The sequence below is a fragment of the Triticum urartu genome, chromosome 1A, assembly GCF_056163025.1.
Source record: "Triticum urartu cultivar PI428250 chromosome 1A, HENAU_Tu73, whole genome shotgun sequence".
Lineage (NCBI taxonomy): Eukaryota > Viridiplantae > Streptophyta > Magnoliopsida > Poales > Poaceae > Triticum > Triticum urartu.
In genome coordinates this window covers 433,949,443-433,963,794 of record NC_141873.1, presented here as the reverse complement: position 1 = coordinate 433,963,794, position 14,352 = coordinate 433,949,443, and the positions used below count along the sequence as shown (strand labels likewise).

Sequence of the window (14,352 nt, the reverse complement as noted above, 5' to 3'; positions counted from 1 at the left end):
TTTCAGATACCTTACTTGTGTGTTAGTAATTCCCAACGTTAGGTTCAACATTGCCGTTTTCTGGTTTGAAGGGAAAACGTTTCTACTGCAACATTGCCGCGGGGCGGGCACACACACGCCCCCGTAAGAACAGAGAAAAATCACTAAAGTTTCAATCATCTTTACAGATACTTTTTACAGATTTTGCAATCTGGACGCGATCGAGCCACCACACAGTTGCATCATTATTTTTCTTCTCGTGGTAAGCTAGCAGTAGCAGTGACACTTGTATATAATCCGCCGGGTCACAGCTTGTTGGTCTTGGCCAGGTACACGACGGCGCCGGAGGTGGCCACCGGGATGACGACGTCGTCGGAGAAGGACTTGAGGCCCGGGACGACCCTCTTGACGAGGAGCGCGCACATCGGCGCGCCGAAGAGGACCACGAGCACGTCGAAGGCGGCCTTGCCGAAGCTGAAGCTGTTCACCGTGACGAGGTTCTCGGTGATCCTGTGGAACTGCTCCTTTGTGATGTTTACTCCGTCCCTCTTTCCCCCAAGAGCCTGCACTAGAGGGAAACAAAATTCATTAATACCCCTACCTGGTTTACTTTCTTTTGCAATATTTTGTGATGACATCCAAATGTTTTCTTTTTAGCAATTTAAAAGTTTTGAAACCAAAGAAAGATTCTAAGCTCTGTTGAGAAGCTATGCCAAATAAAGCAGAGGAACCTCCTTTATAGTATTATTATTCTAAAACAAAAGGGTGTGTCCGAACCTTGTACTCTTTCTCGAGTTCATCTTTGGTTGGCATCCTGTACTGCAGCTGCCCTTGTTTCTCACAAAACTTTCTGAAGTAGAATGCAAAATAACAGATAGAAATTGTTAGGTATCACCATCGATGAGGTTTCAGCTGGCTGAATATATTTGAGCTTCTGACGGATCAGGAACATTTCGGCATTGAATCTGACCGAAAGCTACACTACTCCCTTGGGTACACTGGAACGCAACGTTTTGGACACTGGCGCATTTTTTCAGATATATAACTTTGACGACTAGTTTCTACTGCAATATATGTATAACGAAAAACAAAATTGTAATATTCAGAAATTACTTCTCGAGATAAATCTATACTGCTACGTATGGCTTTCAAGTTCCCAAGCTAAATATTGGAGTCAATATCAGTCGTCAAAGTTTCCAATGTTTGGCTTAAGACATGTCCAAAACGTCGTTTTTCTGTGTGTACCAAGGGAGTAGTACCTGTTTATGCGCATGCATGAACTTTTAATCCGTAAAGGCTTAGGAATCAAAGGAGAATTCCTGCAGGCATCCAATAATATTTCAACTATAATACTACCAATCTGTAGGCTGTATAGATACTAAAACAAATGATGCGTTATACTAGCAGCTCCCTAGCAATGCTCTCTAGCTCTTGAGAAGAAAGGCTTACTCGATGAGCTCGAAGATGGCGTGGTAAAACTCATTGAAGGTTTTGGCAGGCTTGACCTTTTCGTCGTAGTTGTTGTCCATAAATTTGATGAGCTGCTCCTTGGCGTTATTATGGTTGGCCACAGCCTTGCCGTCCTTGTCGTTCTTCTGCGTCGCCCGCCCGGCCTCTACCAGAAACATCAGTCATGTTAGAAGCAAAACCAGCAAGCATTTGCAAAGATGGTTGACCCGAGATCGCGCGACCCGGTAGCTAGTGTTCGTCGATGATCATACCTTGCTTCGCCTTGGTGACGGCCTGACCCATTGATCTGATCTTTGTGGGCGTGGAAGGGCGGGTTTCCTTGCTGCTGTGGTGAGAAGAAAGGAGGTTTCTTGTGCACATGCAAGCACGGGGGCTGGGGAGGAGTATATGTGGGGGCGTGCGTGCCGCCGGTGTTCCTTGTGTGAGGCCAAGGCAACGGCGTTGGCGTTGCTCCTGCCGAAAGCAAAGCGGGGGAGGCATCAAAGGAAAGGGTCCAACAACAGGACTTGTTCTGGCTCCCGGCGACGCTAGCTTAGGATTCTGTTATATTATAATTGGAGGCGTATCTGAAATATGAGAATGTTGATTATGGAAACTTGCACGGTCGCAATTGAATCAGTATGCCCTCTATAAGATGATAAGCAATAGTACTTGCAAGCGGTCTAGTGTACAAAAATGCTGCGCTTTTTAATAACAATAATGGTACAAACTCACAAAACTACAATGCTATACAGACCCAGTGAATTAATCAATGGACTTGGACGCTACTCATAGCCACAAAACCTATTCATTCATGCCCTGAGATCTTACTCGTCTCCTGGACCAGCCACTTCCAATTACAAAAATGTACTCCCTCCGTCCCAAAATAAGTGACTTAACTTTGTACTAACTTTAGTACAAAGTTAGTGTAAAGTTGAGTCACTTACTTTGGGACGGAGGGAGTACTTCAGAAAGATGGACTGCATGAAAAAGCTTAGCTCCTGAGGGCCTTGATGTACAGATGGAGTCTTCTGCATGCGGATCCGGTGTTCAAATTCGATTGTTGAATTCCATGTGGTGGATGGAAAATCACCCAACATCTGGTTGGGCAGACACCAGCTACAAAATTGTGATGCTGCAGCAAGGATAGATGTACAGCTTGCTCATATTTTACCAAGTGGTGACTCGTCGCTGTGCTCATCCACCAGCCAGAGTTTATGATCACGGAAGCGTTTTATCTTCTTTTCAAACCCTGTTATGTAGTTGTTATGTATAATGACATGCTTGCCCTTTGTCTCCTTGACCCATGTTTTGTTCTTGAAATATAGACCTCCAGTTGGAAAAGCAGACTGAGGCAGTAAATACACATCCACCTGCAAGCATATCTTATATTAGTAGTTTTACAAATGACATCGTCTGTTGCAGAGGCAGCGATGCAGGAAAATATTCTGAGAAAACAGAATAAAACCCTTTGCCATGTACCATGACTTTGTTTCCATCCATAAAAGACCTCCAGAAAATACTTGCAGAATGTAAACTACTCCCTCCGTCCCAAAAACGTCTTACATTATGGGATTGAGGGAGTAAAACTTAAACGCAGCAACGATATTGATAAAAAAACTGGTAAGTGTTATATCTTTAGGGAATTTATAAACATATAGGTAACAGTTACGAGCTTCCTTGGAAAAGTTATTACTGAACAAGTACATTTTAAACATGGCAAAGCTTAGTACAACCAATGCATGTCAACTGAAGTCCACATTAAAGATAACAGTGTAGAAGCTAAAACCATGCCGAAACAGTTACTCCGGTCCACATTTTACATGAAGTGCCACATGGAGATGGAGATGATTAAAATGGATATCGAGCAAAATGAAATCAGTCAAAGATCAACTTCAACCACCTTCTCATGAAGTTCAAATTTTAACCTATTAAGTGCCTTTTCATGATGTCGTTAACATATTTGTTGTAGTAATTCATGATATATGAATGATTAACTAACAATTGCAAGTGTTTCTTAAATTGTCCTCTATCTATCCACTATAGCAAATCCCATAAATGGTTGATGCTTACACAGCGAACTCTATTGTCTAGTTGATAGAAAAGTTGTCGGCAAATGTTCCACTGACAAAATGAGAAGTCCACAACTCCACATTGCCCGATTGTGCCCCGTCCCAGTAAAATAACATGTACACGTGGATAACAGGAGGTCGAGGTTGATAATACCCTTGGTTCTCTGGCATTGCCGTGAAGGAGATAAGACATGCAGGATAGAAGAAAGACTAGAAAGATAACTTCTTGCTAGATCTCAGAAGATCATTACTGCTTAGATATATATAGTATCCATCTTCTAGACTGAATACAGACTTATCTTATCATAGTATCCCAACCTTGCACAACACAGATTTAAACTGTTCCCCACTAGCCTAGAGACTTCGGTGGACCAAAAACTTGAGCACAGGTCGAACATGATTCTGTCCTCTATGAACCTACTATGCCTAGTGCCGTGGCGGTCGCGCAGTGTCCACCTTGACATGAGCTTGATCACTGCCTCCCTCCTGTATGCGGCCACGGCGAGTCCGGTACGAATCGCATGCACGAAATCTGACTCGAAACTCTTATCTCTTAGTAACATGACCTTGCACAATAAACAGAATTTAAACTAATCATGACTGGCCTAGGGAGTTTGTTCGACCTAGGACTTGAGCCTGGTTGGACAATTTGAGACACAAAGAAGTGAAGAACTTAAGTCCAATTCAACATGACTCCACCTAATGCTGCTACGTCATGTCCCTCAAGGAGCGAGTCTCTCCCTGCCGCTTTCCTTGAGATAAAAAGAACACTGGCAAAAAAGATAAGATAATACATAACAACTGCAAAAGACAAGCTCACACAACCGTGATGATGCACATGTAGAGGTACATCCATTTACGGCACACAGTATTTTTTTTTTTGCGAAGTCGGCACACGGTATATTGATAGTTTGACAAACCGAAATAACACATTAGCACATGGCATTCCTAGGGAGTTTGTTCGACCTAGGACTTGAGCCTGGTTGGACAATTTGAGACACAAAGAAGTGAAGAACTTAAGTCCAAGTTCAACATGACTCCACCTAATGCTGCTACGTCATGTCCCTCAAGGAGCGAGTCTCTCCCTACCGCTTACCTTGAGATAAAAAAACACTGGCAAAAATGGATGTAGAGGTACATCCATTTACGGCACACGGTATTATTTTTTTTGCGAAGTCGGCACACAGTATATTGATAGTTTGACAAACCGAAATAACACATTAGCACATGGCACTCCTAGGGAGTTTGTTCGACCTAGGACTTGAGCCTGGTTGGACAATTTGAGACACAAAGAAGTGAAGAACTTAAGTCCAAGTTCAACATGACTCCACCTAATGCTGCTACGTCATGTCCCTCAAGGAGCGAGTCTCTCCCTACCGCTTACCTTGAGATAAAAAAACACTGGCAAAAATGATAAGATAATACATAACAACTGCAAAACACAAGCTCACACAACCGCAGTGATGCACATGTAGAGGTACATCCATTTATGGCACACGGTATATTGATAGTTTGACAAACCGAAATAACACATTAGCACATGGCACCACACAAAAAATCATATATTAGAAGTTTGGAACATCAGTGCTACTTCTAAAAAAATGTACAGGAAAGTGTTGGCAAAGATTGTGTACATTTTTAAACAAGCCTATATACGATCCAGATTGATATCAAAATTTGAGTTCCTCGGTACTTCAACTGGCCTAGACTAAAGAGCATACACGAAAATCAATTTAAACTTTAAGCAGCCCTGAACCCATTTACCAGATAACTCTGTGCCACTAGTTTGTTTAAGCGAAGAAACAAATGAATATGCTCAGTTCAAGCAAATGCAACGAAATAAAGTTCAAATTCAATTGCCACAGAAAACATTTAAATGTTCATGCCTAACCTGCCCAGTAGTCTTTAGTAAAGCCCAGTTGAATGCTGGCTGATCATTTGATTTCGCTTTCCTCGACCAGGGCTGTTCCTTGAGCTCCTCAATCCACTTCCTCATCAACAGCTTTGCCCCTTCTGTTGGCTGCAGGAAGATCATACAGCTGCAAATGTATGGCCGCCCCTTCTTACCTGGCGGCGGCAGCGCATGTGAATGATTCAGTGGCTTCACCTGCACCAACAATTCCCACATCATCAAATACTCTTCCAACAGCCCCAACGACAAACACAACAATTGTACGTACTTCACTCATGTCGTCCATGAAGTAGACCTCGTGATTGCCGACTAGATATGGAAACGGGTCGGCAAGCCACACCATGTCGACGTCATTGTACATGACGCTGTACCCCAGCTCGAGAATCTGCAGCAGGTGTCGCGGCCGCCGCGAGGTGAAGTTAAAGAAGCCCTGCACACAAGAGCAGGCACAGTCACGCACATGGACATTTCATCGAACAGCTTGGGTGGGGAGTAAGGTAACCGAGATTTCTCCCCCACCTGTGACCCGAACTTGTGGGCGGCCTGGGCGTCGGGCGCGGGGGGCACGAGGACGGCGTGGCCGGGCCATGCGGCATTGATGCGCTCGAGGGTCTCGTAGTCCTCGGCGATGACGAGCACCTGGTTAGCGCGGCCGGCGCGGCGGACGCTGATGAGCCAGTTGGAGAGGAAGGGGAGGTACGGCCCGGAGACGGCGGCGAGGATGATGGTGCCGTTGCCGGAGGCCGCGGCGAAGGCAGCGGCGTCTTGGAGCGTGTAGGAGCGCCACGGGGAGGCCAGCGCGGAGTGGCGGGGCGGCCCCCAGGGGAAGAGGAGGGCGAGTAGGAGGAGGAGCGCGAGAAGGGAGAAGAGGTAGGGGAGCGTGAGGAGGGGCAGGGGGCGGGAAGGGGCGGCGTTAGCGAGGGTCGTGGAGACGGGGAGGGAGTCGGCGCCCAGCGGCTTCTGGTGCGGCCGCTGGTGGAGCGACATTGCCGGAGATCGGGGGCTGGGGCTAGAGCGTGAACTGTGAAGTGGGAAAAGGAAGCACATGTCTCCCCGTTTTCCAGCAAAATACATCTACCGGTCCTCGGGCTGTAGATCTACTTTGGTGCTGCTTTGAGAAGAGTTTTTTCTTGCGAAAATACTTTGAAAAAGTTGGGGGGAAAACACACTCTATTCAGTGAATTTGTTCGACTATTCCATTTTGATCAATGTATTCTCAGAAGTGTAAATTATGAAGCATGGTTGAAGAAATATCTCTCTTTATGACCAATGTGTTCAACTATATTCATCAATATTTTGTACCTGGACACACTTCACACTGGTACACCGATCAATAAAATCCCACGAAGAAACAATAAGAGCAACTCCAACGGGGCGACCCATTTCGTCCGCCGCCGTCCGTTTGGGTCGGCGCGGACAGAAAAGTCGGCCCAACGCGCCGACCCAAACGGACGCGCGTCCGTTTTTCGTCCGCGGGCGACCCATTCCCGACTCATTTTTGAGTCGGATTTGCGTCGGCGCGGACACGAGACGGACGCGTGCGCGCCTACTCCTCTTCCGGGCCCGCCATTTCCCCCCATTTTCCCTAAAAACACTCCCGCATGCGCGCGCTTCCGCCCCCAACCAGCCATGGAGGACGTCATCGACCTCGACGCCGCCGCCGGCCTCGCCTCCCTCGCCTCGTCCGGTGCCGCCGCCCCCGCCGGGAAAGGCAAGCCTCGTGCGCCGCACAAGACCGCCGCCGCAACCAAGCCGAAGAAGGCGCTGACGCCCGAAGAACGGGCAAGGAAGTCGGCCAAGAGGAAGGGCCGGGGGCACGCCGCGGACGCGAGGGGTGAGGCCGCCGTCCTCGCCGCCGCGCAGCAGGAGGTCACCAACGCCCGCGTCACGGCGGCAACGAGGGAGGCGCTCTATATGCTAGGGTTAAACCCTAGCCAGCTCAGCCTCGTCCAAGCCGTCGTCGCCGCGGCTAGTACCGGCTCGTCGGCGTTTCCTCGGATGGCGCTATTGGGGAACGTAGTAATTTCGAAAAATTTCCTACGCACACGCAAGATCATGGTGATGCATAGCAACGAGAGGGGAGAGTGTTGTCTACGTACCCTCGTAGACCGAAAGCGGAAGCGTTAGCACAACACGGTTGATGTAGTCGCACGTCTTCACGGCCCGACCGATCAAGCACCGAAACTACGGCACCTCCGAGTTCTAGCACACGTTCAGCTCGATGATGATCCCCGGACTCCGATCTAGCAGAATGTCAGGGAAGAGTTCCGTCAGCACAACGGCGTGGTGACGATCTTGATGTTCTACCGTCGCAGGGCTTCGCCTAAGCACTGCTACAATATTATTGAGGATTATGGTGGAGGAGGGCACCGCACACGGCTAATAGATCTCAAGGATCAATTATTGTGTCTATGGGGTGCCCCCTACCCCCGTATATAAAGGAGCAAGGGGGAGGCGGCCGGCCTAGGAGGAGGGCGCGCCAAAGGGGGAGTCCTACTCCCACCGGGAGTAGGACTCCTCCTACCCTTGTTGGAGTAGGAGAGAAGGAAAGAGGGGGAGAGGAACAAGGAAAAGGGGGCTGCACCCCTTGTCCAATTCGGACCAGAGGGGGGGCGCGCGCCTCCTTCCTTTTGTCATCTCTCCTCTATTCCCGTATGGCCCAATAAGGCCCATATACTTCCCAGCGAATTCCCGTAACTCTCTGGTACTCCAAAAAATATCTGAATCACTCGGAACCTTTTCGATGTCCGAATATAGTCGTCCAATATATCGATCTTTACGTCTCGACCATTTCGAGAATCCTCGTCATGTCCCCGATCTCATCCGGGACTCCGAACTCCTTCGATACATCAAAAACCATAAACTCATAATATAACTGTCATCGAAACCTTAAGCGTGCGGACCCTACGGGTTCGAGAACAATGTAGACATGACCGAGACACGTCTCCGGTCAATAACCAATAGCGGAACCTGGATGCTCATATTGGTTCCCACATATTCTACGAAGATATTTTATCGGTCAAACCGCATAACAACATACGTTGTTCCCTTTGTCATCGGTACGTTACTTGCCCGAGATTTGATCGTCGGTATCTCAATACCTAGTTCAATCTCGTTACCGGCAAGTCTCTTTACTCGTTCCGTAATACATCATCCCGCAACTAACTCATTAGTTGCAATGCTTGCAAGGCTTATAGTGATGTGCATTACCAAGTGGGCCCAGAGATACCTCTTCGACAATCGGAGTGACAAATCCTAATCTCGAAATACGCCAACCCAACAAGTACCTTCGGAGACACCCGTAGAGCACCTTTATAATCACCCAGTTACGTTGTGACGTTTGGTGGCACACAAAGTGTTCCTCCGGTAAACGGGAGTTGCATAATCTCATAGTCATAGGAACATGTATAAGTCATGAAGAAAGCAATAGCAACAAACTAAACGATCAAGTGCTAAGCTAACGAAATGGGTCAAGTCAATCACATCATTCCCCTAATGATGTGATCCCGTTAATCAAATGACAACTCATGTCTATGGTTAGGAAACATAACCATCTTTGATTAACGAACTAGTCAAGTAGAGGCATACTAGTGACACTCTGTTTGTCTATGTATTCACACATGTATTATGTTTCCGGTTAATACAATTCTAGCATGAATAATAAACATTTATCATGATATAAGGAAATAAATAATAACTTTATTATTGCCTCCAGGGCATATTTCCTTCAGTCTCCCACTTGCACTAGAGTCAATAATCTAGTTCACATCGCCATATGATTTAATACCAATAGTTCACATCACCATGTGATTAACACCCATAGTTCACATCGACATGTGACCAACACCCAAAGGGTTTACTAGAGTCAATAATCTAGTTCACATCGCTATGTGATTAACACCCAAAGAGTACTGAGGTGTGATCATGTTTTGCTTGTGAGAGATGTTTAGTCGATGGGTCTGCCACATTCAGATCCGTAAGTATTTTGCAATTTCTATGTCAACAATGCTCTGCACAGAGCTAGCTAATTGCTCCTACTTTCAATATGTATCCAGATTGAGATTTAGAGTCATCTGGATCAGTGTCAAAATTTGCATCGACGTAACCCTTTACGACGAACCTTTTGTCACTTCCATAATCGAGAAACATATCCTTATTCCACTAAGGATAATTTTGACCAATGTCCAGTGATCTACTCCTAGATCACTATTGTACTCCTTTGCCAAACTCAGGGCAGGGTATACAATAGGTCTGGTACACAGCATGGCATACTTTTATAGAACCTATGGCTGAGGCATAGTCAATGACTTTCATTCTCTCTCTATCTTCTGCCGTGGTCGGGTTTCGAGTCTTACTCAACTTCACACCTTGTAACACAGGCAAGAACTCCTTCTTTGACCGTTCCATTTTGAACTACTTCAAAATCTTGTCAAGGTATGTACTCATTGAAAAACTTATCAAGCGTATTGATCTATCTCTATAGATCTTAATGCTCAATATGTAAGCAGCTTCACCGAGGTCTTTCTTTGAAAAACTCCTTTCAAACATTCCTTTATGCTTTGCAGAATAATTCTACATTATCTCCGATCAACAATATGTCATTCACATATACTTATCAGAAATGTTGTAGTGCTCCCACTCACTTTCTTGTAAATACAGGCTTCACCACAAGTATGTATAAAACTATATGCTTTGATCAACTTATCAAAGCGTATATTCCAACTCGGAGATGCTTGCACCAGTCCATAGATGGATCGCTGGAGCTTGCATATTTTGTTAGTACCTTTAGGATTGACAAAACCTTCTAGTTGCATCATATACAACTCTTCTTTAATAAATCCATTAAGGAATACAGTTTTGTTTATCCATTTGCCAGATTTCATAAAATGCGGCAATTTCTAACATGATTCGGACAGACTTAAGCATAGATACGAGTGAGAAACTCTCATCGTAGTCAACACCTTGAACTTGTCGAAAACCTTTTTGCGACAATTCTAGCTTTCTAGATAGTAACACTACTATCAACGTCCGTCTTCCTCTTGAAGATCCATTTAATCTCAATGGCTCACCGATCAATGGGCAAGTCAATCAAAGTCCATACTTTGTTCTCATACATGGATCTCATCTCAGATTTCATGGCCTCTAGCCATTTCGCGGAATCTGGGCTCATCATCGCTTCCTCATAGTTCATAGGCTCGTCATGGTCAAGTAACATGACCTCCAGAACAGGATTACCATACCACTCTGGTGCGGATCTCACTCTGGTTTACCTATGAGGTTCGGTAGTAACTTGATCTGAAGTTACATGATCATCATCATTAGCTTCCTCACTAATTGGTGTAGTAGTCAGAGGAACAGATTTCTGTGATGAACTACTTTCCAATAAGGGAGCAGGTACAGTTACCTCATCAAGTTCTACTTTCCTCCCACTCACTTCTTTCGAGAGAAACTCCTTCTCTAGAAAGGATCCATTCTCAGCAATGAATATCTTGCCTTCGGATCTGTGATAGAAGGTGTACCCAACATTTTCTTTTGGGTATCATATGAAGACACACTTCTCCGATTTGGGTTTGAGCTTATCAGGTTGAAACTTTTTCACATGCATTGCAACCTCAAACTTTAAGAAACGACAGCTTAGGTTTCTTGCCAAACCATAGTTCATACGGTGTCGTCTCAACGGATTTAGATGGTGCCCTATTTAACGTGAATGTAGCTGTCTCTAATGCATAACCCCAAAACGATAGTGGTAAATTGGTAAGAGACATCATAGATCGCACGATATCTAATAAAGTACGGTTATGACGTTCAGACACACCATTACACTATGGTGTTCCAGGTGGCGTGAGTAGTGAAACTATTTCACGTTGTTTTAACTGAAGGCCAAACTCGCAACTCAAATATTTTTCTTCTGCGATCATATCGTAGAAACTTTTATTTTTGTTACTATGATTCTCCACTTCACTCTGAAATTCTTTGAACTTTTCAAATGTTTCAGACTTGTGTTTCATTAAGTAGATATACCCATATCTGCTCAAATCATCTGTGAATGTCAGAAAATAACGATACTTGTCGTGAGCCTTAACACTCATCGGACCGCATACATCAGTATGTATGATTTCCAATAAGTCAATTGCTCGCTCCATTGTTCCGGAGAACGGAGTCTTAGTCATCTTGCCCATGAGGCATGGTTCGCAAGCATCAAGTGATTCATAATCAAGTGATTCCAAAAGTCCATCAGCATGGAGTTTCTTCATGCATTTTACACCAATATGACCTAAACGGCAGTGCCACAAATAAGTTGCACTATCATTATTAACTTTGCATCTTTTGGTTTCAATATTATGAATATGTGTATCACTACGATTGAGATCCAACGAACCATTTTCATTGGGTGTGTAACCATATAAGGTTTTATTCATGTAAACAGAACAACAATTTATTCTCTTACTTAAATGAATAACCATATTGCAATAAACATGATCAAATCATATTCATTCTCAACGCAAACACCAAATAACACTTATTTAGGTTCAACACTAATCCCGGAAGTATAGGGAGTGTGCGATGATGATCATATCAATCTTGGAACCACTTCCAACACACATCGTCACTTCACCCTTAACTAGTCTCTGTTCATTCCGCAACTCCCGTTTCGAGTTACTACTCTTAGCAACTGAACCAGTATCAAATACCGAGGGGTTGCTACGAACACTAGTAAAATACACATCAATAATCTGTATATCAAATATACCTTTGTTCACTTTGTCATCCTTCTTATCTGCCAAATACTTGGGGCGGTTCCGCTTCCAGTGACCAGTACCTTTGCAGTAGAAGCACTTAGTCTCAGGCTTAGGACCAGACTTGGGCTTCTTCACTTGAGCAACAACTTGCTTGCCGTTCTTCTTGAAGTTCCCCTTCTTCCCTTTGCCCTTTTCTTGAAACTAGTGGTCTTGTCTACCATCAACACTTGATATTTTTCTTGATTTCTACCTTCATTGATTTCAGCATTACGAAGAGCTTGGGAATCGTTTCTGTTATCCCTTGCATATCATAGTTCATCATGAAGTTCTACTAACTTGGTGATGGTGACTAGAGAATTCTGTCAATCACTATTTTATCTGGAAGATTAACTCCCACTTGATTCAAGCGATTGTAGTACCCAGACAATCTGAGCACATGCTCACTGCTTGAGCTATTCTCCTGCATCTTTTAGCTATATAACTTGTTGGAGACTTCATATCTCTCAACTCCGGTATTTGCTTGAAATATTAACTTCAACTCCTGGAACATCTCATATGGTCCATGACGTTCAAAACGTCTTTGAAGTCCCGATTCTAAGCCGTTTAAGCATGGTGCACTAAACTATCAAGTAGTCATCATATTGAGCTAGCCAAATGTTCGTAACATCTGCATCTGCTCCTGCAATAGGTTTGTCACCTAGCGGTGCATCAAAGACATAATTCTTCTGTGCAGCAATGAGGATAATCCTCAGATCACGGATCCAATCCGCATCATTGCTACTAACATTTTTCAACTGAATTTTCTCTAGGAACATATCAAAAATAAAACAGGGGAGCTAAACGCGAGCTATTGATTTACAACATAGATATGCTAATACTACCAGGACTAAGTTCATGATAAATTAAAGTTCAATTAATCATATTACTTAAGAACTCCCACTTAGACAGACATCCCTCTAATCTTCTAAGTGATCACGTGATCCATATCAACTAAACCATGTCCGATCATCACGTGAGATGGAGTAGTTTCAATGGTGAACATCACTATGTTGATCATATCTACTATATGATTCACGCTCGACCTTTCGGTCTCCGTGTTCCGAGGCCATATCTGTTATATGCTAGGCTCGTCAAGTTTAACCTGAGTATTCCGCGTGTGCAACTGTTTTGCACCCGTTGTATTTGAACGTAGAGCCCATCACACCCGATCATCATGTGGTGTCTCAGCACGAAGAACTTTCGCAATGGTGCATACTCAGGGAGAACACTTGTACCTTGATAATTAGTAAGAGATCATCTTATAAAGCTACCGTCGAACTAAGCAAAATAAGATGTATAAAAGATAAACATCACATGCAATCAAAATATGTGACATGATATGGCCATCATCATCTTGTGCCTTTGATCTCCATCTCCAAAGCATCGTCATGATCTCCATCGTCACCGGCATGACACCATGATCTCCATCATCTTGATCTATATCAATGTGTCGTCACATGGTTGTCTCGCCAACAATTTCTCTTGCAACTATTGCTATCGCATAGCGATAAAGTAAAGCAATTATTTGGCGCTTGCATCTTATGCAATAGAGAGATAACCATAAGGCTTTTGCCAGTTGCCGATAAATTCAACAAAACATGATCATCTCATACAACAACTTATATCTCATCACGTCTTGGCCATATCACATCACAACATGCCCTGCAAAAACAAGTTAGACGTCCTCTACTTTGTTGTTGCTAGTTTTACGTGGCTGCTATGGGCTGAACAAGAACTGTTCTTACCTACGCATCAAAACCACAACGATAGTTTGTCAAGTTGGTGCTGTTTTAACCTTCGCAAGGACCGGGCGTAGCCACACTTGGTTCAACTAAAGTTGGAGAAACTGACACCCGCCAGCCACCTATGTGCAAAGCACGTCGGTAGAACCAGTCTCACGTAAGCGTACACGTAATGTCGGTCCGGGCCGCTTCATCCAACAATACCGCCGAACCAGAGTGTGACATGCTGGTAAGCAGTATGACTTATATCGCCCACAACTCACTTGTGTTCTACTCGTGCATATTACATCAACGCATAAAACCAGGCTCGGATGCCACTGTTGGGGAACGTAGTAATTTCAAAAATTTCCTACGCACACGCAAGATCATGGTGATGCATAGCAACGAGAGGGGAGAGTGTTGTCTACGTACCCTCGTAG

The 14,352-nt window shown here is 44.6% G+C and overlaps 2 protein-coding genes across 3 annotated transcripts; both read right to left on the bottom strand.

Moving 5' to 3' along the window:
* Positions 1 to 138: 138 nt before the first annotated feature.
* On the bottom strand, positions 139 to 1,985 carry LOC125516127 (uncharacterized). 2 transcript variants are annotated; one of them, XM_048681600.2, is made up of 5 exons: positions 1,701 to 1,985; positions 1,429 to 1,594; positions 1,239 to 1,298; positions 757 to 829; positions 139 to 542 (listed from the first exon to the last, which is right to left on the bottom strand). In XM_048681600.2, the coding sequence occupies exons 1-5, from the start codon at positions 1,927 to 1,929 to the stop codon at positions 285 to 287; spliced, it is 786 nt and encodes a 261-aa protein (XP_048537557.1). In that variant the 5' UTR covers positions 1,930 to 1,985; the 3' UTR covers positions 139 to 284. The 2 variants fall into 2 exon arrangements, with proteins under 2 accessions (XP_048537557.1, XP_048537567.1); XM_048681610.2 differs by lacking the exon at positions 1,239 to 1,298 and having other exon boundaries at positions 1,701 to 1,946.
* Positions 1,986 to 2,112: 127 nt separating this feature from the next.
* LOC125516099 (UDP-D-xylose:L-fucose alpha-1,3-D-xylosyltransferase MGP4) lies at positions 2,113 to 6,475 on the bottom strand. The gene is made up of 4 exons (XM_048681581.2): positions 5,932 to 6,475; positions 5,681 to 5,842; positions 5,392 to 5,607; positions 2,113 to 2,801 (listed from the first exon to the last, which is right to left on the bottom strand). The coding sequence occupies exons 1-4, from the start codon at positions 6,457 to 6,459 to the stop codon at positions 2,592 to 2,594; spliced, it is 1,116 nt and encodes a 371-aa protein (XP_048537538.1). The 5' UTR covers positions 6,460 to 6,475; the 3' UTR covers positions 2,113 to 2,591.
* Positions 6,476 to 14,352: the final 7,877 nt, after the last annotated feature.